Source organism: Balaenoptera physalus, assembly GCF_965194825.1.
Source record: "Balaenoptera physalus genome assembly, chromosome: X".
In the NCBI taxonomy this organism is placed as follows: Eukaryota; Metazoa; Chordata; class Mammalia; order Artiodactyla; family Balaenopteridae; genus Balaenoptera; species Balaenoptera physalus.
In genome coordinates this window covers 86025715-86053182 of record NC_138903.1, presented here as the reverse complement: position 1 = coordinate 86053182, position 27468 = coordinate 86025715, and the positions used below count along the sequence as shown (strand labels likewise).

The 27468-nt window shown below is 35.7% G+C and overlaps 1 protein-coding gene across 7 annotated transcripts in view; it reads right to left on the bottom strand.

Annotated features, from left to right (window-relative positions):
* DIAPH2 (diaphanous related formin 2) overlaps nt 1–27468 on the bottom strand; it is an 865471-nt gene that overhangs the window by 399090 nt on the left and 438913 nt on the right. For all 7 annotated transcript variants that reach the window (XM_082447366.1, XM_082447367.1, XM_082447365.1 and 4 more), the window contains one exon: nt 18525–18764. In XM_082447366.1, coding sequence (XP_082303492.1) covers nt 18525–18764 — 240 coding nt within the window. The remainder of the gene's footprint in view (nt 1–18524; nt 18765–27468) is intronic.

The window sequence follows — 27468 nt, the reverse complement described above, 5'->3', positions numbered from 1 at the left end:
TCCCTCTTTTATTTTTCTCCATAGCAATTATCACAAATATACTATGTACCCTATTTATTTATTTATTGTCTGTCTCTCTCTGCTACAATGTCAGCTACACAAGTACAGGGTATTTTTTTCTTTTGTCTGCTTTGTTCACTTTCATACACTCAGCAACTAGAACAATGGCTGGCACATAACAGGCACTTAATACATATTTACTGAATGCACGGATGGATGAAGGTTTCCACCCATTTTCTTATGCTCTTCCTGACCTTAAATGCCTTCTTCCTTCATCAGGTGGTAGTGGCCTGTACCTCCTTTAAGGCGGAGGAGAACGAATATTTTTAACCCATCTGTCATGTGCTTATGGGTCAGACACTTTGATAAGTGTTTTATATGGGTCACCTTTTTAAAAAAATCCTCAAAAGAATTCAGTTACTTAGTTATTAACAAGCCCATTTTATAGGTAAGGGACCAGGTTTAGAGTGCTTAAGTAACTTGACCTAGGTAAACAGATAATAAGAGCTGGTGCCAGAACACAACATGGTAACTTATGTACACTGGGTGTCTAATGCATAGTGGACTGAATTAAGTGTCATGGATGATGAAGGTGATGGGAGTTGGGGGGCCAGGTCATTCAGGGAGAGCGGTGTTAATGATCCTCTCTTAACTTTCCTGAACAGAATTAATAAATTCTGTTTTTGTTTTCCCATAGTGCCTTATATATACTCTAGTTACAGGGTTTATTCCACAATATATAATTTTGTTTACGCAAGGAGTCTCACCTACCAAATTGTGAACTCCTTAAGAAAGAGGAATACATCAATTTTGTTCAGGAAATGTTTGTTGAATGAATAAATGCTACAGAGAGGCCAAAGATAATGAGGACTGACTTGATGAAATCTTCGGTGACCTTCAAGCACAGTTTCAATACAGTGCCAGGGGTGCAGACTTAAAAACAATGGACAGCCAGAAAGAGGAGGTAACATGTAAGGTAATTTATTCAAAATATTGATTATGGATAACAAATAACTAGATAATAAAGGGGGCAGCAGAGCTGGCAGCTGGAAAATGGGGAGGCTAGTAAGGAAGGTTATTATGATTATTTGTACCGAATACGTTCAGCATAATTAGGCCTGTGGGGATCGGGCAATGGAAGAAATAAGAATTAAAAATCATGAGAAAGGAAAATGGACGGACATTGACTATTTCACTGGTTCTCAAACCGTGGTTCCTGAACCAGCAGTATCAGCATCACCTGTGAACTTGACAGAAATGCAAATTTGGGGGCCACACACCAAATTGACCGAATAAGAAACTCTGAGGGCAGAGTCCATCAATATGTGATTTAATATACTGGCCAAAAAATTCTGATAGCACCTCCAGGTGATTCTGAGGCATGCTGAAGTTTGAGAACCACTAGACTTCTTTGAAGGAGATTTCCAGGCAAGAAGATGCTTGGCAATTGTCCACAGCTTGCTTGGGCCTCTCATAATTACTTTCACATATAAAAAGTTGAAGTGCCGATATGATTTCAAAGCTTAGTGTCAATTCAAAACTAGAGAGGAGCAGACTAGCAATCTGTGGCATCTGAAGAACAGAATCACTCTGAATGTTCTTAATTTACATTAAAAATGCGACTGATTTGTATCATAATTTACCATCTACTTATCTAAGAGTAGATGACCCAAACAGTATGTCCCATGCTGTGAAGATTCTAAATACATTGTTCATAAGTCTTTTAAACTGTCTCTCTTCCTTCACCTAAAACTGTATTGAAAATACACTCACATGATGTTGCAGTGTGTCTTGTCTACTCTGTATTATCAGAGTGATGGACTAGATAACCCAGGAGATCGTTTACGCCTTCCAACTCTAACTCAAGCTGCAAACTCACTTCTTACTGGCAAATCTGAATTAGTGTTTAAATATTTACTCAAGAATTTTTGAATCCGAATAACAAATGTCAGCTGCAGACATCAGGTTTCAATGCTTTCCCTAAAAAGTCTTGCCTTGTAAATGTATTTCACCAGTCCTAATTTCCGGGCTAATGTGTACTGGCTCTAAGTAGACAAACACCGTGACCCATATGTGAAACAGAGTTTCTTCGTATGAACCTACAGAGATCAGACAACAGCGGGTGAATGTAAAGAGAAAGAGGGCAAAGGGGGGGACGCATCATCCCTGTCCATGACACAGGCACATTCTGATGCTGCATTTCCAATGTCGGCAACAGCATTTGCGGTGGAAGGCCAAGAGTGAGAATGTGTTCCTGCATTACCGCACATTATGCAGGAACAAAGCTGTGTAGCGTATGCCCCCAGCTAAAGAAATCTTACACCCAACTTGCAGAGTGGCCCAGAGAATTCTCAGAATGACTAAACAAGCAAATATTCAGCCAGCTGCCAGAAAATATTCTCTTCCAGAAGAAGCAAGAATGTGCAGGATAAACACCAGGTTTTCTTGCATGAATTGCTGTAGAATGAATATTTATCAGAGATGAAACTGATTTTCATGTAAAGATTGTAAGAAATGCCGTGGTAAGGCAGAGTGGACGTTACTTAAGGAAAATTTTCAGGACACGTTTAAGCAGGTCTAAGAGTATTAAAAATTCAATGTGATATAATCTAAAATATACAACAAAGTAGTGAATATAACAAAAAAGAAGTGGACTCAGATTTAGAGAATAAACTAGTGGTTATCAGTGGGGAGAGGGAAGGGGGAGGAGGGGCAAGATAGGAGTAGGGGATTAAGAGGTACAAATTGTTATGCATCAAATAAGCTACAAGGATATATTGTACAGCACGGGGAATATAGCCAATATTTTATAATAACTATAATGGAGTATGGCCATTAAAAATTTTTTTAAATTGTGACTCACTATATTGTACACCTGTAACTTACATAATATTGTACAGCAACTATACTTCAATAAAAATAGAAAAAACTTCAATGTGAGATAAAAGTCCATGTCTCTAGACTGCATCAGAAGGAAGGCCTTTCTAGACACATTCCCCTCCTTTTTCCCCTGGTGTTTATACAAATGGCCACATGAAATTCAGCAAACTTATCAACAGGTCCTTTACTCAGGAAAACCCAGAATTGCCTAATCCCTCTGTGTCAAGAAAAGGGTTCTGACAGATAGCAATGCCACATGATCCACATTTACATCGAATTGTCCTTAGAAGGAAAGGAGATAGTGAAATGCAGTGAAGGAATCTGGTTGAATCATTGGAATAAACCCACCTAGATTATCAACACGATCAGATCATTCAACTTCAGTTCCTTTGGCAAAAATTTTCCCTAACCATGGCTCCTTTTTTCCCTATTATATTTGTATATTCATGGAACAGTTAATATTTAAGCAATCAGGAATGCTCCAGTGCATATACCAAAACAACTACTACTGCATGCCAGTCTTGGTACAGCACATGAATTCTAATGTTTGTCTCCTTTATTTAAACAAAATTAAGTTCTGTGCTCTCTGCCAAGGGTTGTTTACAAATTATTGCTTTCTTCAACACCACCACACGCTGCAATAACATTGAGAAAGATAATGTATTTTTAAGGATTGCAATTACCATAAAGACATTAGCTTTGTAGCAGAGACCAGACAGGTTTCATACATGCTTTCCTGGCTTTATTTCTAACTCTCACCCAAAATGCTTTTCTGGGTACTACATGACCAGGGCTGACGCTAATTCAGCCAAATGTAATCTATAGTAGAAAGATGTCTTAATTCTTTATGTAGGCCTGACTGTCCCTTTTTTATGCTCTTGATTTGGGTATTAAGTGGTATTTCCAATAAAAAGGGAACAGATGATCTCAACTGTGTAAAAATCAAGCAATTTAAGAGTTTTACACTTGTTAGCTTAATTTATGGCAGCAATCTGTGAAAGGAGAGTTTAACTTGAAACCATGACAACATTAAAATGGCATAAGGATTCATCTCAATTGCCACCTCCAGGCCCAGCAGGACAGTGGTGATGTGAGTTTCCCAGAGAAGACAAATTTTGCTTTCCTGTTCTTCCTGCTCCACCTCTCACCATTTCCCCTTCTAGCCCTACTTATGCATTCAAGGAGAATACCCTGCATATGCATTAGCCTGAAGTAGCCAGCACCAGTGGCAAATCAACAACCATTTTGTCCTTATTTGAGGAAAGGCCAGAAAGAATTAATGAATTATGTCTATACTTTAAAAAGAAAAGCTGGTCTGGCACTTTCAACTGCTCTTAGTTAATCAACCTGCCTATAGGAGGCTTACCAAATAGAAGTTCTTCTGAGAATGGTTTTAACAAAATCAAGTTATTCTAAATTGGTATAGAAATAGTTTACAAGCATGACTATCCCTAAGGTCTTCAGTGGTTTCTCTCAGAAATGGTTTAAGCATTTAACTAAAACTTGTGACTTTTATTGTCATGAGGATTTTACTTAACAAAACTGTTTTATATGCATGAGGTTTGAGAGTGGGTGGAAGAGTTTTGGGGTTTTTTTTCTGTACATAGCTTTAAAGATTATCACCACCACCAAATAGGTATATAGAATTGATCTTGCTATCTATATACAGTGTAAATAAATGACATTTGGAGGTGCAACACTAGTGGTTTTAGCTATTTAAGAACAACCTTTAAGGCCCAAGATATGTAATATTGCTAAAGTATAATTAGAATCTGGCATAATTAGAATTCGAGGAGCAGCTATTTAGGGGTGAGTTACATAATTAGCTATGTCCATTCACTTGTTTTCATGACTGTATATTATTCCACCACATGAAAATAATTAATTTTAGTTACAGTCCCATGTTGAGCATTTCCATTATCTAGTTTCCTTTTTTTGGGGGGTGGGGGAGTCATTATTACTGATATTCTTATAGATAATGCTGCCGTGAACATTCTTTTATTATAGTAAAATACACATAAAATAAAATTTACCATTTTAAGCATTTTTAAGTATACAGTAAAGTGGTGTTAAGTACATTCAACACTGCTGTGCAACCATCACCACTGTCCATCTCCAGAACTTTTTCCCATACTGAAACTCTGTACCCATTAAACAGTAATTCCCCATCCCCCTTTCCCCTCCCCACCCCCTAGCAACCACTACTCTACTTTCTGTCTCTATTAATTTGTCTATTCTAGGTACCTCAATTAAGTGGAATTATCAATATTTGTCCTAATGTGTCTGGCTTATTACACTTAGCGTAATGTCTTCAAGGTTCATCCATGCTGTAGGATATACCAGAATTTCCTTCTTTTTAAAGGCTGAATAATATCCCTTTGTATGTATATACCACATTTTGCTTATCCATTCATCTGTCAGTGGACACAGGTTGCTCACACCTTTGGCTATTGTGAATATAATGCTGCCATGAATACTGGTATACAAATATGTGTTCAAGTCTCTGCTTTCAATTCTTTTATGTGTACATCCAGAAGTGGAATGCTGCATCATACGGTAATTCCATGTTTAAGTTTTTGAGTAACTACCATACTATTTTCCACAGGGGCTGGACCATTTAACATTCACACAAGCCAATCCACAAGCGTTCCAATTTCTCCATTTCCTCTCTAACACTTTTGTTTTCTGTTTTTTTAGATAGTAGCCATCCTAATGGATATGAAGTGGTATCTCATTGTGGTTTTGATTCACATTTCCCTAATGATTAGTGATGTTGAGCATATTTTCATGTGCTCATTGGCCATCTTCTTTAGAAAAATGTCTATTAAAATCTTTTGCTCATTTTTGAATTAGGTTGCTTGTGTTTTGTTGTTGTTGTTGTTCAGTCATAGGAGTTCTTTATGTATTTTGGATATTAATCCTTTATCAGATATGTGATTTACAAATACTTTCTCCCATTCTGTGGGTTGTCTTTTTACTCTATTGATAGTGATTATTTCTTTACATGTCTACAGAGTGATTATTCTTGTACATGTCTCCAGAGTCCTTATGTAAGTGCTTATCTAGAGAATACACTAGGAGTTGCATTTCTGGTTATTGTATCTTCAGCATTTCTAAATCTTACCAAACTGTTTTCCAAAATAGAGGTACCAAGTTACATTCTCACCAGTAGTTCCCCTTGACACATATTCTCAGTCATACTTGATATTATCAGAATTTTTAAAATTTTGCCCATCTCACAGGTATGAAATGATATCTCATTGTGGTTTAATTGTAGGTGTGAATACAAAATGGTACAGGCATTTTGGAAAACAGTATCTTTTAAAATTAAACCTTACTTTCCATAAGACACAGCACTCCCAGTCCTAGGTATTTACCCAAGATAAAAGAAATTTATGTCTTGTACATGAATATTAAGACCAGCATTATTTGTAATAGACACAAAGTAGAAACAACCCAAATGTCCATCAACTGATGAATAAAAATGTGGTATATGCATACAGTGGAATATTATTCAGTAATAAAAATGAACTACTGATATACGCCACAATATTATGCTGAGTGAAAGCCACACCAAATACAAAGTAACACAAAAGACTGCATTATTGGATGATCTCATTCATATGAAATTCTAGAAAAAGGTAAAACTATAGTGACCAAAAGCAAATAAGAGGTTGCCTGGAGCTGGGAGTGGGGATTGACTGCAAAGGGGCATGAAGAAACTACAGGTTGATAGAACTGTTTCGTGCCTTGATTGCAGTATATACAAATAACAAATTTCATCAGACTGTATACTTAAAAATGAGTCAATTTGATTGTATGTCAATTATATTTTACTTAAGTTACTTTAAAAAATTACAGGTTAAGTTCAAATCTCTCGATTGTGAACATATTTTACTTCTGAAATAATTAACACAACAAACCAACAAAAGTCCTACGGAGATGCTTTCAGAAACTGACAATTACCTAGGCCTTTCTCTATATTTCTCGTATATTTCATGAAAGCTGAAACTTGTAAACATAAAAAGATTTGAATGAACCAGGCTGTGGCTGATGAAAAATCCTTGGAATCGTACATCAGCATCTCTCCCCAAATCTCTGAATAGCTTACAATGCTTTTCAACTTCTTTCAGCACAGGTTTCCAAAGTAAAATATTCTGTTTTAATATAAGTATCTAATAAGGAGTTTTGGATTAACATATACACACTACTATATATAAAATAGACAACCGACAAGGACCTACTGTATAGCAGGGGTCCCCAACCCCTGGGCCACAAACTGGTACCGGTCTTTGGCCTGTTAGGAACGGGGCCACACAGCAGGAGATGAGCAGTGGGCAGGCCAGCGAGCAAAGCTTCATCTGCCACTTCCCAGGGCTCCCTGTCGCTTGCATTACCACCTGAACCATCCCCATCACCACACCCCCGGTCCGTGGAAAAACTGTCTTCCACGAAACCGGTCCCTGGTGCCAAAAAGTTTGGGGACTGGTGCTGTATAGCACAGGGAACTACACTCAATATTCTGTAATAATATATATGGGAAAAGGATCTGAAAAAGAATATATAAACATATACGTATAACTGAATCACTCTTCTGTACACCTGAAACTAATACAACATTGTAAATCAACTATATTTCAATAAAAATTTTAAAAAAAATAATATAAGTATCTAGTCATTTGCTTGTATTTTAAGATTCAGTTCCTTTTTCTAAATAGTCAACTTCTGAATAGCTTATATTTCCTCATACTAAGTCGCTTGGATTCCAAAGAGTGATTCCTCACACAGAGCATTAAACAGTGACACTCTTCATTCTTATTTAATTTATCTGAAAAATCTCAGGACATTCTCTTGTTGAAAGAAATATTACTTGATTTTTTTTTGTCCAATTAGCGAATAAGGAAGGGTACAGACACATAACAGTCATACAGTGGTACCATTATATTACTGTTTTTGAACAGGTACTGATTAATTTTGTCCAAAATTTTAAAAATAATAAGACCTAATTATAGAAAGCAGGTAGAAACTTATGAAAAGCAGTTTTAAAGATACTCTTACTGTACCATAAAAGGCAAGAGAGTATTCTGAGAATGCAGATTTAAAAAAAAAAAAAGATGAAATAAAATGAATGGCAAGTCTGTATGCTCGTCCCCATGACAGAAGTCAGGAAAAGCAAAATCTAAGCTTTGGTTTGTGGGAGAGAAGTAAAGCACATGTTGTAAATAAGGCTGGTATTGTGCTTTTCCTTTCTAAAGAAGAGGGGGGCAGCTTTATAGTATGGGCTATCATATAAATAACAGAGTACTTTGTTACTTTGTAGTTAGTTAACCAGTATTTATAGCAACATAGATTATTTTTCATGTGTGCTATTATATAAAAGCCATCTCCCCCCTGCCCTCCACCCCATTTCTCCCTATTTTCCTCCCTGTCTCTTGTTTTAGTATTACAATGTTCTGTATTTGGCAACTAGCCCACCAGGCCCTCAAGGACTAGTGACAAATGTTTTATTTCTCTTCATCCCTGCAAAGCATCTAGCACAGGGCTCCGCAGAAAATAATCAATAAATGTGGCCAACTTGCTGCCCAAATACTAGCTAAAATGTATTTATATGTATATAAATACTTCTTAGATTCCCTAAAATTATCATAGGGATAATTGGATGTTCAGAGTTTTATTTGAATATTAACTGCTTATAAACCCCCTTCCATGGTCATCAGCCCTCCTTCTTAAAGTTCTGCCATGCCTTCATTAGTATGGTTTCATTGGACAGGAAAATCAGTTTGTAAGATAATCACTCACATTCAGTCACAGTAGCCACATTTTTTTGAACAACAGTCTCATACAGGGTCGAAATCCCCTTTGAGCAAAGCTTTTATAGAGTAAAAAGGCATTTGTCTTCAAGCTTCCTAATTATATTCACTAAATGCTGTTCATGTTGTCAACTTTCCCCCACTGTGAGAATTACAAAATCAGTCATAAGATTAAACTCAGAAAATGACTACAGCAATTCACAGAATACTAAGCCAGCTGGGTTCATTTAAATCCTCTATGGAAACAGTCTTTGTGGTGAACCTAGCAAGACCTACAGCTAGTCCCATAAATCATCATTTTTTTTGTCTGCTCCAGTGTTGAAATTATTTATTGCCACTCCTGATATATGGGAGACTCATCAAGAACCAAAAAAAAAAGCTTTTTTATAAACTAGAGAATTATTCATCTCTGCCAGCCATACTACCCAATAGAACAGTTAACTATATCCATTATTGTTTAGTCACAATGACTTCAATGAGTATCTTTATGGCACAGTATTAAGTTGACTGTGTTTTTCATATCAATGTAAGAAGATAAAATTTTAAAAATGAAAGAAAATACAGATATATTCGTTGTTTTTGTTTCCTTGAAATGAGTCTGTATTTAATGAGTCATAAACAAAGCCATACATGAGTCCCCTACTGGAAACAAATTATACCCCTCACTATAGTTCTCTATACAAATATGTATTGTTGGCTTTTTAAATAATTATTATTGGCAGAAGATAAGGAGCATAATATGGCAACTCATACTTTGCATTTTTAAAAGCTCTTTACAAGTTTGTCAATTTACATGTAAGAAGTATTTAACTCAATCTTATTTCTCTCTGATCATCCAATTCCGAAAACCATTGCTGAAACTTTCTCACTCCTTCATTCTCTCTCTCTTATTTTGTCTCTCAATCTCTCTCTCTCACTCTCATTCTCTCTACACACACACACACACACACACACACACACACACACACTTTTTGATTGGGTCTGACTTTTAATTCCTTTTTCTCAGTCCTTCCCCTAACATAAAACTTTCAAAAATTGGAATCGCTTCCATATCAAAAAGATCATGTGTTTGCGTAGGGGAGTGCAGTAACTAGGCATAACTAGTCCACAAGGCAAGTGTGTACGTATGTACAATATATATTCATGTTACCCCTCATATCAAGTTATCCAGACTAATGGAAGGCAGATTTAACTGTAACACAGAGAAGTTAAAACCAGGGCTAGCAGCATAGGCATCACAATATTAAGAATTACAGTTAAGAGTCTTGGAGGGGTGTGTGTGTGTGTGTGTGTGTGTGTATGTATGTGTTTAGAGGACAGAACATTTTCACATATATAAGTAAAATAGAAAAAAATATTGAGAGGGAAAAAAAATGTTTCCAAAGCAGCCTGTATTGACAAGGAATACTAATCAAGTCTGCATCAGACAAATTACATTTATAAACTACTGTTCTCCAGAGAATTTAATAAACTGAAAATTGGGGGAATATAATGAAGTTTTCACTCAACCTATAGTGTTGTAAATGTGATAATATCTAAACAGATGCAATCAAATTCTGAGAAAACAAACAAGTGTTACATTTAAAGTATTAGCTGACTAATTTGCAGCAATGAAGGTAAATTAATGAATATTTCAACTTAGAGAAAAATCTTTAAATAAGCTCATGGAAACTCTGTAGTTTTAGAGGGAAGTAGGAAAATAAAGGTGTGAGTCTGTTTCTTTTCATCAGAGCTCAAGATTTCAAAAAAGGTATTCTCATAGACATAACTCTTTCATAACTATACCAATTTGAAGTACATCTACAAAATAGGTTAATCCCTGTGCCTAACATGATCATATAGTTTTACCCCTGCTGATACAGCAGTCTTTTCTCCCATCTCAATTCTGTAACGTAGGCTACAGAGAATAAAAAAGATACAATGCAGCTCCACATTAACATAAATCTGGAAAATGTTGTGACCATTTGGAATAATTGAGATATCTATCTTAGAAGAAAGCACCTCTAAAGACAGAAACACACGCTACCTTCATCAAGTTTTCTTTCTACTTAAGGAGTCAATCTGTATGTGCAGACCCCTATAGTATAGGGATATAAAGAGACTAGGTACCTTACATCTTAGAAGTGGAAAAAAAGCTGATTTTCAAACTGAAGGACAATCTTCAAAGCATATGGTAGCGTATTCACGGGATTACAAAATTAGGGAGACGGGTTCATATGTTCCCAACTCTTAGAGGGATGTATTTTTAAAAAGAGAACCTCAGAAGTAGCCTGTGTTTTCCTCCGATTTTTAAATGGCATGAAGGACATTGGAGGTGAGGACTCTGGATTGGATTTCTGAGCTGGTATCCACACATCTTGATTACTGGAGAAATGAGATGACTGAAGCAATCTTTCAGTATTACCATTTGCCCATGTGCACAAGTCCACATGCACTGATTAATAATATGTGCTTGAGGACATATAATGAATAACATATGGAAATTAAAAGAACTTATGGAGAATTGTTTCTTTAAACAAATAAATTTAGAGTTCTTTAAATTTAAACATTTCTGCATTTACTGACTTAAGTAATATTAATGCTTGCTCTTTGAAAATCAAATTTGCATATATTGATTTTTGTGAAGAACTACGGGAAACAAAACCCTTGACACAGTTATAAAAACTGAATCTAAAATGTCACCACTGACATAGTCACACAAGAGTTGAACATTCATCTTTTCAACACTGAATGGTTCTCAATGATGAGAACCCATTAAGCACAATACAATACAACACAAAGGATTTAAATAAAGGTCGACCATCAAATAAGCTGAACAAAGAAAACCATTTAACATTAAGAATGATATCCTGTCCTTATGTCATTCTATGGTGCTTAGTTATTTCAGAGGTCAACAATGGTGAATGTTCTTGCTTCAGTGTAATATAATGAGGCACAGACAAACCCTTAACTTGAGATGTTTGTGTCTATTGGTCATGAATTATGAACGAATGATATGGTGTATCACTATTTTATGTGGTGACATTTTAAAATGCAAAGTAACATGAGTGAGCGCCTCTGTATTTTGCTGTAGCTTTGGATCTTATATCACTGATTATAACCAGTGAATCATAGAGATCACCAGCTGAAAACTCTGCTGCAAAGAGCCCACAGGAAGGAAGGCTAAAAGGACCCACAGGGAAAAAAAGGAAAGCTTGGTAAGAGGACCTAACATTCCATCCAACCCTGTTCTTGACAGAGAATCTAATCTTCCCTTACACAGAATTGTTCCAGGACAAATTATCTCCCTCAAAGCAATTTTCTTCTCAGCAAATTATCAATCACATCTCCCCCAAATCCAAATAATGCCATACACTGTCTTATAGGAAAAAGCATATTTGAGTGAAGCAAAAGAGATCATCAAATTCTGAAAACTACCTTGAGCCACTGAAATAATTTGAGTCCCAGGAAAAGTGGGATTCTAACTTTGCCTCCAATACTGAGTGATCCTGGGTAAGCCATCTCTCTGGAGAACAGATGTTCATTTGTAGAAAATATGTACTGAGAAGAGCAGCCAACCCTGCCTACACAAAACTGATATGGTCTGAGAGCTTGTACATACAAAGCAAGTGATTGCTCTATAATTATGCAGATTATTAGGTGCTATTTTATTACAAATATATAGGTTCCACTACCTGGATACATTAAAATCTATTAGAGGAAGACAAACTTTCTATTAATATTCCTCCAATGACTTCTATTTCAATTTGAATGATAAAAAAGAGAGATTCCTCATTTTACAAGCTACTGGAGAGTCAAGAAAATCCACCTGTGATTTTCCCCATTTTCAGTACGCTGTAAGGGGCAGAGTTGGTTCTGTAATGGTTCCTTGAAATGAGCTACATATGACTAAACCTTCTGTTACAATTTAGCGAGAGGCAGTGTGTTGCAAGGTTTTGGACACAGAAAACCTAGATTTAGGCCCAAACTTGGACATTTACTAGCTTTCTGATCTTGAAAAAAATTTCGTAACCTCACTGGGTTTTAGTTTTCTAATTTGCAAAATGGGGTTAATAATAATAAACCTCTCTGAATCACAAAGGATACATCTAAACTGTAAAAGCATAGCAACCAAGTGTGTAGACTAGTGACCAGGATTTACTGACCTTTGCTATGGTGCCTTTCAGGATATTCTACAGTGGTTATTTTCAACAATATCTTTGGTTTTAAATTAATAGTCCCATATTTATTTATAAACCCATATTTGATGGTGAATTTTTGGTTTATATTGATAGCAAACAATACATTTTTATGTTTTTACAAATAAACCATAGCATAGTGTTACATTTACATATTTAATAGTTTCGCTGGTAAAAATACACTCTTTACATCTGTGAGACACTAAATTCTCTCACTTAAAAAAATGCTAATACTTATGTTGAACACTCACAACAAATCCTGTTATTTAATCAAATTGCCTACCTTTCATTCAATAGTAATCTATTGAGGGCTTCCTATACAATAGACACTGGGAATAAAATGTAGAATAAAATAATAACCACCCTCCATGAGTTCTGAGTCTTTAGAGAGAAAGAGAGGTAAAATAATTATAGTACAGTGTGAACAGTCCTATAATAATTATACTCACAGTGTGTAGTGGTAACCAGAGAAGAAGAGCTAAAGGGTAAAAACCAGATGAAGAACAGTAGCAAAGGACATTATAAAAATGCGAAAGGCAAGCTGTTCCAGTTACATGTTTTTAAAAAAAGGGTGAGAGAGAGAAAGAGAGAAAGCATAATCAGGAGGCCAAGACTCTACCTCTAGTTTCATAACTAAAGTGACCAACTGTCCCAGTTTGCCTAGGACTGTCCCAATTTTAGTAGTGAAAGTCCTGAATCCCAGGAAAGCTCTTAGTCCTGGGCAAACCAAAACAGTTGGTCGCTATATCCAGCTTTATGAACCTGACTGTCACCTAGCAAAAAGGTGGCTGTCTGCAATTCAGAAAGAGAGCCCTCACCATATACCAATCAGGCTAGCATCTTGATCTTGAACTTCCAATCTCCAAAACTGTGAGAAAATAAATTTCTGTTGTTTAAGCCACCCAGCCTACAGTATTCTTTTATGGCAGCACAAGCTGACCAACACACCAACCAAAGTATTTCACTCCTCTAATGGTCAGTTTTCTCATCTGCAGGCTGAAGGGGCTAGATTAGATACTTTCTAATGTTAAGGTTCTAAGTTTAGATAGAGATAATCCACATCATTTCAGCTAAAAATGATTAGATACTGTAAAATTTTTAGAATACTTAGATGTAACTTTTTGCTTAGATCTTTTATAGATTTTCTCTTGAATTACAAATTTCTAAATTGTGCTTCCATAGACAGCAGTCATTTTCCTTACAAATCACATTTTCTGGTACATTATATTTTGCACTGAAACTGAACCTAATTCACTCTCCATCTTACAACTTCTCTAGGGGAGATAGATGCCTTCTTTTGTATACTTGGGGAGATATCTGTAATACTCTGTCACTAATACCATGTGATGACCTCTAGGAAATAAGGCCTTTATGTTACATACACTTTATATAAATGATGAATCTTAGAAAAAAGTAGCATAATTACATTATTCTATTAACCCTACTAAATTAAAGTTAGATATCTAAAATGTTCTCCACAGTAAAACTAAATGTTTTCTTCAGGTTCTTTGTATGACATATTTCACATCTGTACAAAAACACTTCATTATACCATATCATAATTTGTTATGTCTCTCTGTCCAACTAGAATGACTGGAAAGTCACAGTATGGGTGAAGGAGATATTAACTCAAGGCAGAAAAACAAAGGTTTTTGGCCTTCATAAGTTATAAAATGGGCTGTGAGTGATTTTCAAAAAAAAAAAAAAAGTTACGGAGGCAAGATACTGAAGCTAGTATACAAATTACTCAAAATCTTCTCACAACCTGCTTACCAATGTTATTTGTTTCCAACATACACCCAATATTCCAGGCAGTGTAGTTTTCTAATTCATCTTCAAACACATCGTGATTATTCCTAGTCATATACCATCATTAAAAAGAACTACTACCATTTTTTAACATTATAATTCTTCAAAGTACTGTGACAAAGATCGTTTTATTTAACCCTGAAAACAACCCTATGAAAATAAACCAGGGTCACTGTATATTTCCTCATGTATAGATGAGGAAACAGGTTTGGAGAGAGTAAGTGACTTGGCCATGAAAATTTAGCTAGTGATGGGCAAAATGGAAGCTAAAATGTAAGTTCTAAGGCCAGTGTTTTCCCATCTTGTAAGGTTATGGCTTCTTCCCTTCGTATAACTTAATTATACCTATCCTTCAAGATCCTTCTGTTCTAATTTATGAGTACCACTCACCGCCACGCCCATCACCAAAAATTCCTCCCTCTTGAAGTCCTGCTAATCTGAAAGTAATCTCAATGGCCATTAATTTTTATATTCATTGCTAGAAGTATATTGTGACATTACATAATATTCTGTATGTATATTTCCTGGCTACTCAACTGTATCACAAGCTCCTTAAGCTTTCTATGTGTCTTCTGTAATGTTTGTATCCCCTGGTATACCAACCATCTGTTTTGTTTTGCCTTTGTTTGTTCAGGCCTGGCTTTTATCCCTTCATCTGCCCCTAACCTTTGGTATCCTCATCCTTGGTAACAGCCTCCTTTAGGGCATGACCAATCATCCATCACAGTAGTAGTAGGTTCTTTGCCCTCCCTTGGACAAGGGGTATTCTGATAATCTACATCAGGCCAATTGGTCTCTCTTTCTAATTAGAATTTGAATCAAATACAAGGAAAGGAGGAAGAAAATGGAATATACTCCAGAGGCAACTTCCTGGAAAGACTTTCCATTCATTCCTGCTCTCTGCATTCTCAAAGCTGCCATAATTGCTGCTCTTTTAAAGGCCAAGTTCTTCAGCCTTTCCTCAGTTTCTGGCTGAGCTCCTCCTTATAAATTCTATTTTTTGCTTAAATCAGGCAGAGTCACTTTCTGTTGCCTGCAAACAAAGATCCTTATCTGATATACCCACAAAGCTTAGTGCCTAGGGAGTGCTAAGTATTTTTAAATGTTTCATTCTTATGTAGATTATATGTTATTACACACTGAAAACATAAACAACAAACGGCCCTGAAGTACAACACTGCTATTGGTTAGAATTTTAATAACCAACAGGCAAGCAGGGGCCAAGCTAACATTGGAAACTCATCTGCATAGAAATGATTTTTATTAACAGTTCAGCACCCTGGATTGGTGACTCACAAAGTGATAATACACTGCTGCAAATTAATAAAGTATTTTGTGGTGAGGGTAGTACTTACAGTAATGGTACCCTTTAGTGATATTTGACATTTAAGTTAACCCGTCTGTTTTCCTTTTCTTCCCAAATATCATAGGAGCTAATTGTGACCATCTGAATTTTTAATATTACTTTACTACAAGAAACATCTGATAAGTTTAACTGCTTATGTTGTGGTTCCTTTTTAACTAGGTGAATATTTTAACATAATCTATAGCTTCATGTGAAAAGCGGTAGATTACAGTTTTAAATTCACCGAGAAAAGAAATTATCATTAGACTATTAATTAGGTAAATGGTATCATTTTAAAAGCATAATCTGTGCCCTGCAAAGAAAGTTCCCTCTGCTATTTTTTTAACAAAAAAAAACAACACTGAGAGAAATCAACCAAGTAATCTTTTACAATATAACTGGAATCTAACACCAATTCTAGCTAACCATACATCAGTAGTTAACTCAGTTTCGAACAGTTTATAAACCTAAACTAACTAACTATTTCTATGTACTTCAGTAAATTTCTGTCATTTTAGACATTTACATCCACTCAGAATCCTTTGTATTCCAGGAGCATCCTTTTAATCCTAGATATTGTGGGAATATCATACATGTATATGATATTTCTTTCTTAATGACAAGTATTTCCCTGAAGATAAAAATCCTACTGAAAAGTGGGAGAGGGCAGAAGATTTTTAAACATTCACTTCTTTCTCTTTTAGAACATCTATTACTACATGCTAGTATTTCCCATAAGATTATTTTTTATTTTATTTGAAGTTGGCAAAAATCTTTGTGCTGAATCCTTTGAGCATACCTCTAGTGATAGATGTCAGACCAGCGCTGTGTGGAAGAACTTTTATTTGACAGGTAGATGACAGGAAGAAGCCTCTCTCCAAAATACAAGATGCAACTGTACAATCCTTCTGTGAGATTAATATAATCTTTTGTTCCTATGTATAAATGACTTATTCATTCTTGCCTCAAAAATATCAGTTCATGTAATTAATTTGGATAGTGTGAAATTAAGACACTTAAAGAAGGTACATATTTGTTCAAATTAGGATAGTTTGTTTTAAATGTCTTTTTTATATGAATTAAATGTGAAACAGGTAACAATACAAATTTCCAATGATATTTTCTTTAAATTTATAACATTTTTGTAATCACCAACCAAGAACACTTTAAGATTAACTCACTGTGCCTATAGTGTATACTCTAAACAAGTAGCATCTTGATAAAAGATGCTTTTACTAGTGTTGAATACATGATGTGCAATAAAATGAAAAAGTCTTAACTATTTAGTTTATCCTACAAATCGGTGTGTGAGTTATTCTAATTTATTACAAGCATAGCCTTATTCTTATTGGTATTATCAAATAATTGCACATGTCCCTTAATATCATAAGAAGAGGAACCAAAAATATTTTTTTGACAAAAATCTAGCATGCCAGACCATCTTCCCTATCTTCCTTGCTTTCTTTCCTTATACCCCTTAAAAATAAATCAGGAGTAAACAGACATAATTTCATTATGCATCCTACTATCTACAAATGTTATTCTTTATGTCTATCCGGGTGAGAACTACCAGGAGCAAATCATTTTTGATACATATTAAAATACTAGTCCATGTATACGTAATGCACATCTATTTAATGCATGAATAGAAAAGAAATTTATATCCATTCCTAGATTGGGGATTCTTGTAATAATATACTTCAAGAACTAACCAAAGTTCTGTAATGTTTACAGATGTGAAAGAAAAAAAAAAAGTGAAACAATGGTGAGATGTCAAAGATACATCGCTTGTTTTCAGACTTATTTTTGTCTCCAGCTTTCTTACAGGCCTTCCCCTCAGAGTCTGTTCAGTTTTCTTTGTGTAACAGACAGATCTTTTCCTTTAATAAGGTGGTTTGCGCTAACCTAGAAATGGACATATACCATCACTTTTGCACTTGTCTGTTTCTTTGTTTACTTTTCACAAGAATTAAAGCATAATCAAAACAATAAAACGATTACCACTTGATTTTTTAAAAACTTTTAGTTAATGCACTAGATACCTAGTATAAGTTTAATAACACAACACTATAAAATAAAGAGTATTATTTTCTTGGAGGAGAAAAAGCAAAGCATATTCAGAAGGCAATTTCTGGCTATCACCTCATTGAATTTAGCTCCACAAATACTTTTTGGAGAGACATAAAATAAGTTTGAAGGGATTGAAATACAAGATTGCATCTACTTTATAAAAGCAATTTTTCTGGACCTAAAAACTCCAGAAAGATTTGATCAGCAAGAGCTGAGTACTGTACTACAAAAGAATTTGCAGTCTTTGAGATTTTACTACAGTAAGGTTTTTAAAAATCATTTATCTGTTTTAATTTAGATACAATTCACATGCCATAAAATTCATACTTTTAAAGGATACTTTTTTGGGCTTACGTACTATTGCTATTTAAAGTGACCCCTCTCGTAGATGAGATTATTGCTGTAAATTGGCATTATAAAGTGTTATCTTACCTTACAGAGAAAGTTGATCTTAAAACCCAAAGACTGGGCATTTCTTGAGCCTGAGTTCATGTAGTTTCCAACCAAAAGAACTAACTCTAAAAGTCTGTTAAAGCTTTCACTTTTCTTCAGTTCTTCACAGGCCAGAGTTACTGCTATGATGCTTGGTTTGATGTTGTTTACGTGTTCTTCAAACGTGAGCTTGAAAAGAATGCTATTGAGACGAGGACGCAACATTTTCACTGAGCTCATCTGTAAGATAAGGAATGCTGTATAAGAATATACATATAAAGCCCGTTATTCTTCTCTCTAGTGGGGATCATTTTATAGACAATACTGTAAAACTTCTGAATAAAATGAATTCTATCTGGGTTTTAACAAATATTATTCTACTTTGTTTTATACATTTCAAAGGAATTTTTTTTCAAAGTTTAAAGAAATAGCTGTTCAGTTTTAAAGGAATAAATGAAATCATCCTTACTGCATTAAGAAAATATTATTGAAGCTAAACAGTTGCTGTATGTTAACTGCATAATCATTAGTCATCAATAGCATTTAAACTGCCAAAAATCTGTCCCTGAGGCAAACTACAAAAATGTACAAACATGACATCGAGTTGAGCGAATAGTTGGGCCACATATAAAAAATGTACACGATGACAGAAAATGTAAGTGCAACCACATTTCCTAAAAAAAAATTACATATCACACTATGCTGTCTGAAACCAGAAGACTAGGTCTGATTGAGCATTTAATAATTTTAAACCTACGATTTCTATTAATAAAATGCATTAAATATATATGCTCTAAAGAATTTCACCTACTTGACAGAATGTTGATGTTAAATAATTAAGTTATGGTAAAATCACATGAACTTACTTTTAAGTACGTTATTCAAGAATTCTATATTGGTTTTCTTCAAAACAGTTAAACTTAGGTTTTAATTAATTGTTTCATAGTATCGGTGCACATTCTCTATTCCCTTTGGTATAGCTCCTATGATAATAATTTCTTTTAGTCTTTAATTCCCCAAAACTCCAAGTCATTTCACTAGTTTTTATTCACCAAAGGAATTCTGGGAGAGAGGTGGGGGGAGGGTAGACACATAAGAACATAAGCACACACACAATGAAATTATTAACAATCCTAATTACATTTATTCTTTTTACATGTATAGCTTAGTTTTCTTTTTAAATACAAATGCCAGGCACAGTGTAGGCATGAGATATCTGTAGACAACATGAAAACAATTTGATAGCATAAACAAGAGTCCTTAAGCCACAACGAACCCTTCAAAAGCAGCAAAATGAGCTGTTGAATAGACCCTATCTGCTCTAATACAAAAGCAAAGCATAATTTATCATTTTAACTCTTTGAAATGAATTTTCACATTAACCATGGGTGTCTGCCTGTCCAAAAATTAACCTTTGCTGTCTGCTAATCCCCCACATGCTTTCATGCTTTTTATAGGCAGATTATAAAAGTATGCTGGGAATATCCGCCTGTTACTATACCTACATAAGTCAGATCACTTATCAATAGCTTTTTTTAAATACGATCAGGGTAGTATTCAAAGCATCCTACTGGGACTTCCCTGGCGGCGTAGTGGATGAGACTCCGCACTCCCAATGCAGGGGCCCAGGTTCAATCCCTGGTTAGGCAACTAGATCCCACACGTATGTTGCAACTAAGAGTTCGCATACCACAACTAAGGAGCTCTGGAGCCGCAACTAAGGAGTCCGCCTGCCGCAACTAAGACCTGGTGCAACCAAATAAATAAATAAATAAAATCTTAAAAAAAAAAAAAAAAGCATCCTACTGTTTCTTCAGTACTCGCATGGTAAGTATAAGACACACCATCTACTCACAGAAAGTGTCCAATATACCTCAAAACTCATAACACAATCACTTGAAAACTATAGCTAGCGATAGAACCAGCCCATGATTCTAAATGGGTAAACAGAAATTAAGTGCTGGAGATGTTCACTGAAAGAAGAGAAAACTTTAAACTCTATGACTACAAAGTTTAATGAAGGCTACACAGTAGAGGGGATACAAATGGATAAATAGATAAAAATTAAACAAGTAGAGAGAGAGAGAGAAAGCGAGCAAGCAAACACAAACGGGGACCAAAAGGAAGTTGTGAGAAAAGGTTTATAGGTTAGGAATATATGAGGTATATACCTAGGGGCAGAATTTAGATCAAAGTACCTTAAGATTCCATGTAAAGGCCATAAAATTGGAAGCTAACCACACCAAAGTCTACGTCTCCATGAATGTGCAAATCTCCATGTGTATGTTTGTGTGGGAATCTAAGTTTCTATGTCATTTTCTGCCTTCATTTATGCCTCTACCACTGTCTCCAAATGCTTTCCCACTTAATTTTTCCTTTCTTTTCACTGTTAACTGGCTATCATTAGCACAGAAGCATGTTTCCTATCATTTTATATGTTTCAGAAGTAGTAGTTTTTCAGTCTCCCTGATGGTTAAAAAAGCCATAGAACTATTTTGACCAGGTCCTAGTCACCAAATACCTGTCCTTCTGCCTATGCTCTGTAGGACTTGTAGGAACCCCGCTCACCAGGGTGGCCTTGGTCTGAGATCCACAAGGAATTTAAACTCTAGGCTTATATAGATTTTCTTTTAGTCTTGCTTCAGTTCTAATACCACTTGTTTTCATTCATATTTGTATCCTTTCTGGGCTTTGTATTTCAATCCTTGGCCTACAAACCCAAAGAGCAGGGATTTGATCTTTTTTTTTTTTTTTTTTTTTTTTTCAAAACCAGCTCCAACCAAAATAATGTGACCAAAAGTGTACTTTAGTAATTATAATAACAATAATAACGGCAAATGACATTTATTGAGTACTCTGTGCCAGACATTTTTCTACAGATGTGTTATATACATATATGCAGATTTGATTCTCAAAACAACCCTAGGAAAAGGTTATTAGCCTTAGTCTCATTCTAAAGATGAGGAAAGTGAGACACAGAAATACTAAGGAACTAGCACAGAGTCAAATTGTATGTTGAAGATCTGGAGATTTGAACTCAGGCATTCTGGCTACAGAATCCAGACTCTCAACCACTACACCACGCCGTCTCTTGAGTCATACTGAGAGCAGTATGTATGAGCGGCTGAAGGAGAGATTAAGGGCAGGGACACCATTAGTTAAGTCTTCAAATGGTCTTAGAAACAGGTAATGACCTAGGATGTTGACAGTAGGAAGGGAAAGGAAGCAATAGATACAAGAGGCAGAATTAAGGAAAAAGCAATGGGACTTAGTAAATGACCAGTTATGGGAGGAGAAAGTCAAAGATGGCTCCAAGGTGTAAAGTCCTTTGTGAGGTAAAATGTTGTTGGCATTAATGAATGCTGAAGGAGATGCTGATTTGATGCAGTTTACTGTTTGTTTTTTTTGTTTCAGAGAATGAGGATAGATGAATTTGCTTCCCCTGATCTGCTGCCTACACTTCAGTAAGCTAATCAGGGACTAAGCCAGTGGGGGCCGATAGGGTACAGCTTAGTAGCAAATTCAACCAAAGGACTGAATCTAGAAACTTTTGCATAGTTAGACTGTGTGAAACTAATCCATCTAATTTTTCTGCTTCAGTTTCCTCATTTGCAAAGTAGGGGAAAGTCCTGTCGAGCAGTCTTGTTTTGATAATTAGGTAGGACCCAAATAAATGATCCATATATATTCTTTCTTTCTTTTTTAGTCTCTGCCTCTAGAGTTATGGAAAGGTGAGGTAAACAGTGCGAGATTCACAAGTGAAAAATATTACTTGGATGTTACCAAGACATTTCTATTAGCATTTAAGTGAACTTGGTTCACCATCCTCTCAGACACCAGTGTATTTTATTATTAACAAAGACACTATTAGATCCCCACTATGAAGACTCTAAATCTTGAAGTCATATTCAAATCCTGGTAAAGATAATGTAATTTAATACCATTCCTTGCCTATATTTTAACCTGAAGAATTTCTTAGAATTGGTTCTTATTTTCAATTCTCACCATTCAAGCTTAAAATTTATGTACTTCAAGGTTGAATTACTAAAATAGACTATTTAAATATGTTCCCTGATCCCTCCAGCCTCCCCCCCTCCAAATCCTCACATGAATAGTAAAATGACACCTCTATAATAGGGAAATAATATTGCTTTCTTGGCATTTTGAGTTTTAGGTATTGTTAGGATATCTGGTAGCATTTGGAAATTCAGTCCTTGAGTTTAGGAGGAGATAAGTATTAGAGTTGGCAGATTTGGGAGTGACTGGAATAGATGTTGTGAAAGGCAGGTTGTTGATGAGGAGAGTGTATAGAGAGAAGAATCAAAGACTTCACCTTGTGTAGCACCTAGCACGGGTCCTTGCATTTATTAGACATTCAAATACTTGCTGACTGATTTTAAAAGCACTCCTTAGCTGACTAACCATTTTCCGGATCTCCTCCCAAGGAGGACAGACAGGTTGTCTATTGAACAAAATTAACAGCCGACGGTAATGTTTTACTGTCCCCAAAATAATGTCTTCAGCTAAGATGTCGAACCAGAAATGCTAGGGAATTAACTTTGTTGAACTGCTGTTACTGGATATAATCTATCATCAGTCAACCTGATTTGGGGAAGAGGTTGTGCGTCATAAGAGGATCAGAGTTGACCACTGACTTGGCAAAATTTCTTCCTTCATTTACCCACTAGAATAAAGTTTAGTGCAGAGCAGGTGATAAACATCATAGGTGATTTGAAAAAAAAAAAAAATCCTGTAAAACAAATGGATGGGTGGATGTATTCATTCATACAAACAGAAACTTCAATATCAGCAAAGTGCTTGATTGGGAAGCAGATGCATAGTGTGAAGAGGTGTCACAGTAGGCTGATGTGAGGCAGGAGGAGGGTACCCTACTCCTTATGTAAAGTCATTAGCTACCAAATGTGTCATCCCAACGATATTGCCCAGGCTCAATCTTAGCCCGAATTCAGAGCCCCGTATAACTATTTTGAAGGGTAGGTTGAGAGAATTTTCCCCTTAATCCTCAGAGAGGGAGAGAAACCATTCTCTGCATTCTCTAGACCTGTAAGGTACATTGTAGTGGAAGAAACAGGGACTTTTGAGTTATACAGACCTGGACTTGAACTACACTTCTGTTACTTTATAGTTATGATCTAATCCAAGTTACTGAATGTTTCTGAGACTTTATGTCCCCATCAGTAAAATGTATTCCTTAAGTCATTCACGCAAGTTGCAGTAAGACTTAAATGAGATCCTATGTGTAACATTACTGTCATGGTAGCTGACACAATGGAAGCACTCTAAAACAATAGCTATTGTTGTTATTACCCTCTTTACTCATCCTCAGAAACTCCTAAGAAGGTACCATGGTCCCTGACTGTTCTCCCAAACCTGAGATAAAGTTTCTCTCATCCACAATTAAGGAATGTGTGTTACCAGGGCTTGGTGAAGAACGGCCCTCATTATCTATTTCACACTTTGTAAATATCACGCAGAGGTCCCTTCAGTCCGTTTCAATGCATAATATACATTTATTATTAGAAATGCTAGCACTGAAAATGTGTTACTGTAAAAATCAAGAGGATTATGGAGGAGGTGAAACTATATGGATGCATCTCTTTACAGGAGCCACAAAACAGTATGCTTTGATCATACTAATAGAATTTGCTGCAATCAGAAGTGTGAATTTTTATGATCAGACCAGGGTAGACTGATAGACATTAGTTGAATCTCCATTAGAGGATTTGAGTGTGTAAGGGAATGTCTTGGATAACTAAGCTTAGAAATCATAGGAAGCACTGAGCGACATCCCCAGCCACAGATACAATTATTAAAAGGTGCATGTCTTGTAAAGGCATTTGAATGCACCTAAGTGATATAAGGAAATATAACAAAAACTTGGCTGAAATGTATGTTTGTTTTTCCTTGTGGTTCCTCGCAGCATTTTAGATGACTGGCATCCTTTGTTTTATAATTCATTCCTTGAAGTGCTGTGGGCTGGTGACCAAGGTATTGTATTATGTAGGGGATTTTTTTGTGTTACAAGATACTTGTCTGTCAAATCACATCAAGCAGCTATCATTTCTTTAGCTGATCTGCACTATATTAAAAAGAAAAAAATGTACCCTGACGGCTTTAGTGAGAGCAGCTACAAGTGGGTTATTTCCCCAAAGAGTTAGACACCGTTTTGTTTATATAATTTGAATTTTATACACTTCACTACCTATGCAGCTGGTGAATACTGATGTTCTGCCATACTACCATAAGAATCCATAGAGAAAGAGAAAAGACCCAAGTGTAACAATCATGTGTGAAGGAGGAGGAGGTAGCCACATGCCACTCCTGCAGTCACGTGTCGCTCACCTTTAAGGGGATTTCTGTTATCTTTCATTTTGCATTGCTAAGAAACACACCTTCAACTGCCATCATATGTGAATATAACTGATCTTCTAGTGTCTTCAAAATATAATGTTAAAAATTCATTGGAATTAACAGATATATTTGTAAGAAATATACATCTGTTACAAGGTGTCCCCTCCATACCTAAATACTATTGGGATCCAATGTATGGATACATTGAATATACAGAATAATTTTGTATCAGTGACTATAATTAAGGTGATGATAACGAAGTGACAATAAAGAAGAGTGGATTTAACTTAGAAAGCAGGCAGAACTGCCTATAAAAGTTGTGAGATCCAGACTCCATGACTGAGCAAAAGTCTGCCTGGAAGTATGGAAATAAAGCAAGGACATCTGTGATTCTCTGTTAAATAAATCATTTTACTATCCTATTTAGACATAACCCCCTCCAGACTAGGCTCTCTACTGCTCACTGCTGTACTTTCTGCAGTACACCTAGTACTTGGACTGCACAAAATCATCAATACAGGTACATCTGCTGTATGGAGCCAATGGCAAATGTTTGTGTATTAGATATCAGGAGAGATAAGAGCCATGGTTGATCTGTAATATGAGGCTTTGGAAAAACGGAGTGTTGAAAACTGACTGTACCCCAGAAAAGCAATAATATGCTGATAGAGAATATTTTCCCCAAATAGAATGATATGTGGAAATTATGCATCAACAAACATTTACTCATCTACAGTCTGGAACAGAAAATGGTAACAATGTCGGCCCCAAGAGACACTGGAAACTCAGAAGAATTACACTAAGAATTGGAGCAAGAATTTCAAAACATCCTTCTGAAAACAACTGTCTGAAGCCAAGAACGGCCATCAGAGCATCTGTAATGGTAATGCTATGCTGCTATCTTATGGATTACTGATATATGGAGAAGGAAAAGGGGTTAATTTTTTATTTTTAAAAAATTTAATGAAAAGCAATCAATAGCAAAATTGATTGACATCCCCAGACTTAATCTGAATATTCAGTTTTCAGGTGGTTTTATTTTACCTCATTTTATTGCAAAAGCTGATGGAAATAAGCAATCTTGTCACAAAATGGACTATTATGAGAAGTTAATGAAATGAACAGGAATCTGAATACATGGATTTGAGAATGAGTCATGGCGAGTTTTCTTTTACTTGATCTCACAATTATTAAGCCAGCTTTTTTTCAGATAAAATGAATGCACATCTGGAAGTAAGAGCTAGCATTCATATTTACAGAAGGAATGAAAATAGAAACAATCAAGGCATTACATATCAAAACACTGAACACTTTGAATGAAAGCAGATAAAGAAAAATGCAATTTTCCCAATGAATATGCAAACCTGAATAATTTAATATTAATGGAACAGAAGAGCTACAATTTTCCATCCAAACTAATTGCCTTTGATGATACGTAGGAGAAAAAAAAAAGCTTTTAAGAATTTCCTTTTCACCTGGTTAAGCTATCTTGAATAGAGCTCATAAGCTCTTAGGGGACTTTAAAAAAATTAAAAAGCACACTGACTTTATAGTTGTACTTCCAACAATAGGCATAAATCCACTCCTCCTGCCTTCACATATTCATGTAGAGAAAGAAAAAAATTAAATGTGCTGTCAGCAGTATCACATAATCTTTGCTTTTCATTATAAATGTTTTTATGCACAAGGCTATCTCAACATCTTTTTCTTAGATTATAGCTTTAGAATGTTTTTAATTGAAAAATATGGGTAATTTTTGAGGTCAGAAAAACAAAGTACGGATTACCAAGAGAACTAACTACTGCCTTCTTTTTCTCAGAAGATGTGTTAGTTTAATAGATACACATAGTATGGGTCTCCATCCTCAGTGCAAGACAAGTGGGAGTTTCCGTCGCTCTGAGGTTTAAGAACAGCTGAGCTGCAAACACACTCAGAAGAATCTAAAAGCTCCTGCTGGGGGTTCTAACTGGCAGAGCTTTCAAAGATCTGTGCTTTATTCCCAGTAAAGGTACAGCACATAATTACAACAATGTACCAAATTCAATTCTGTGTGAGGCAGGTTGGAGGACAAGTCAGTGGGAAGCTATGCAGCCAATATACCCGCCTAAAGAAAAGGATTGTTGATCATAGAAGGTGTGGGAACTAGCATACCCCTCTTCCCAGGAGGTCTGCTTGGGAAGACCTCCTGGGAAGAGGGATATGCTAGTTTTTTTATTTGTTTCTTTTCTCTCTCTCTCTCTCTTGCTCTCGCTCTTTTTCTTTTTCTTTTTTTTTTTGGTTTCTTTTTAACTCATTACATGTGAATATAAGCAAACCCAATGATACGGCTGCTTTAAAAAAAAAAAAAGGAAAGAAGACAAAACACCCAAAAAGTTTAGAGAAAGCTTAGCAGCCCAGTCACTGTCTCAGGTAAGTTTATTTCTTTCAAAAAGTCAAAGCCAGATTTTTCCCTAGTCTTGCCAATTTTATTGTTTTTTGTTTGATGATGATTTTAATGAATCTTGCAGGAGTAATCACACTTCTGGCATATGTCTATCCCTAACTGATGAGATTTTGTTTTTATCATCCAGGA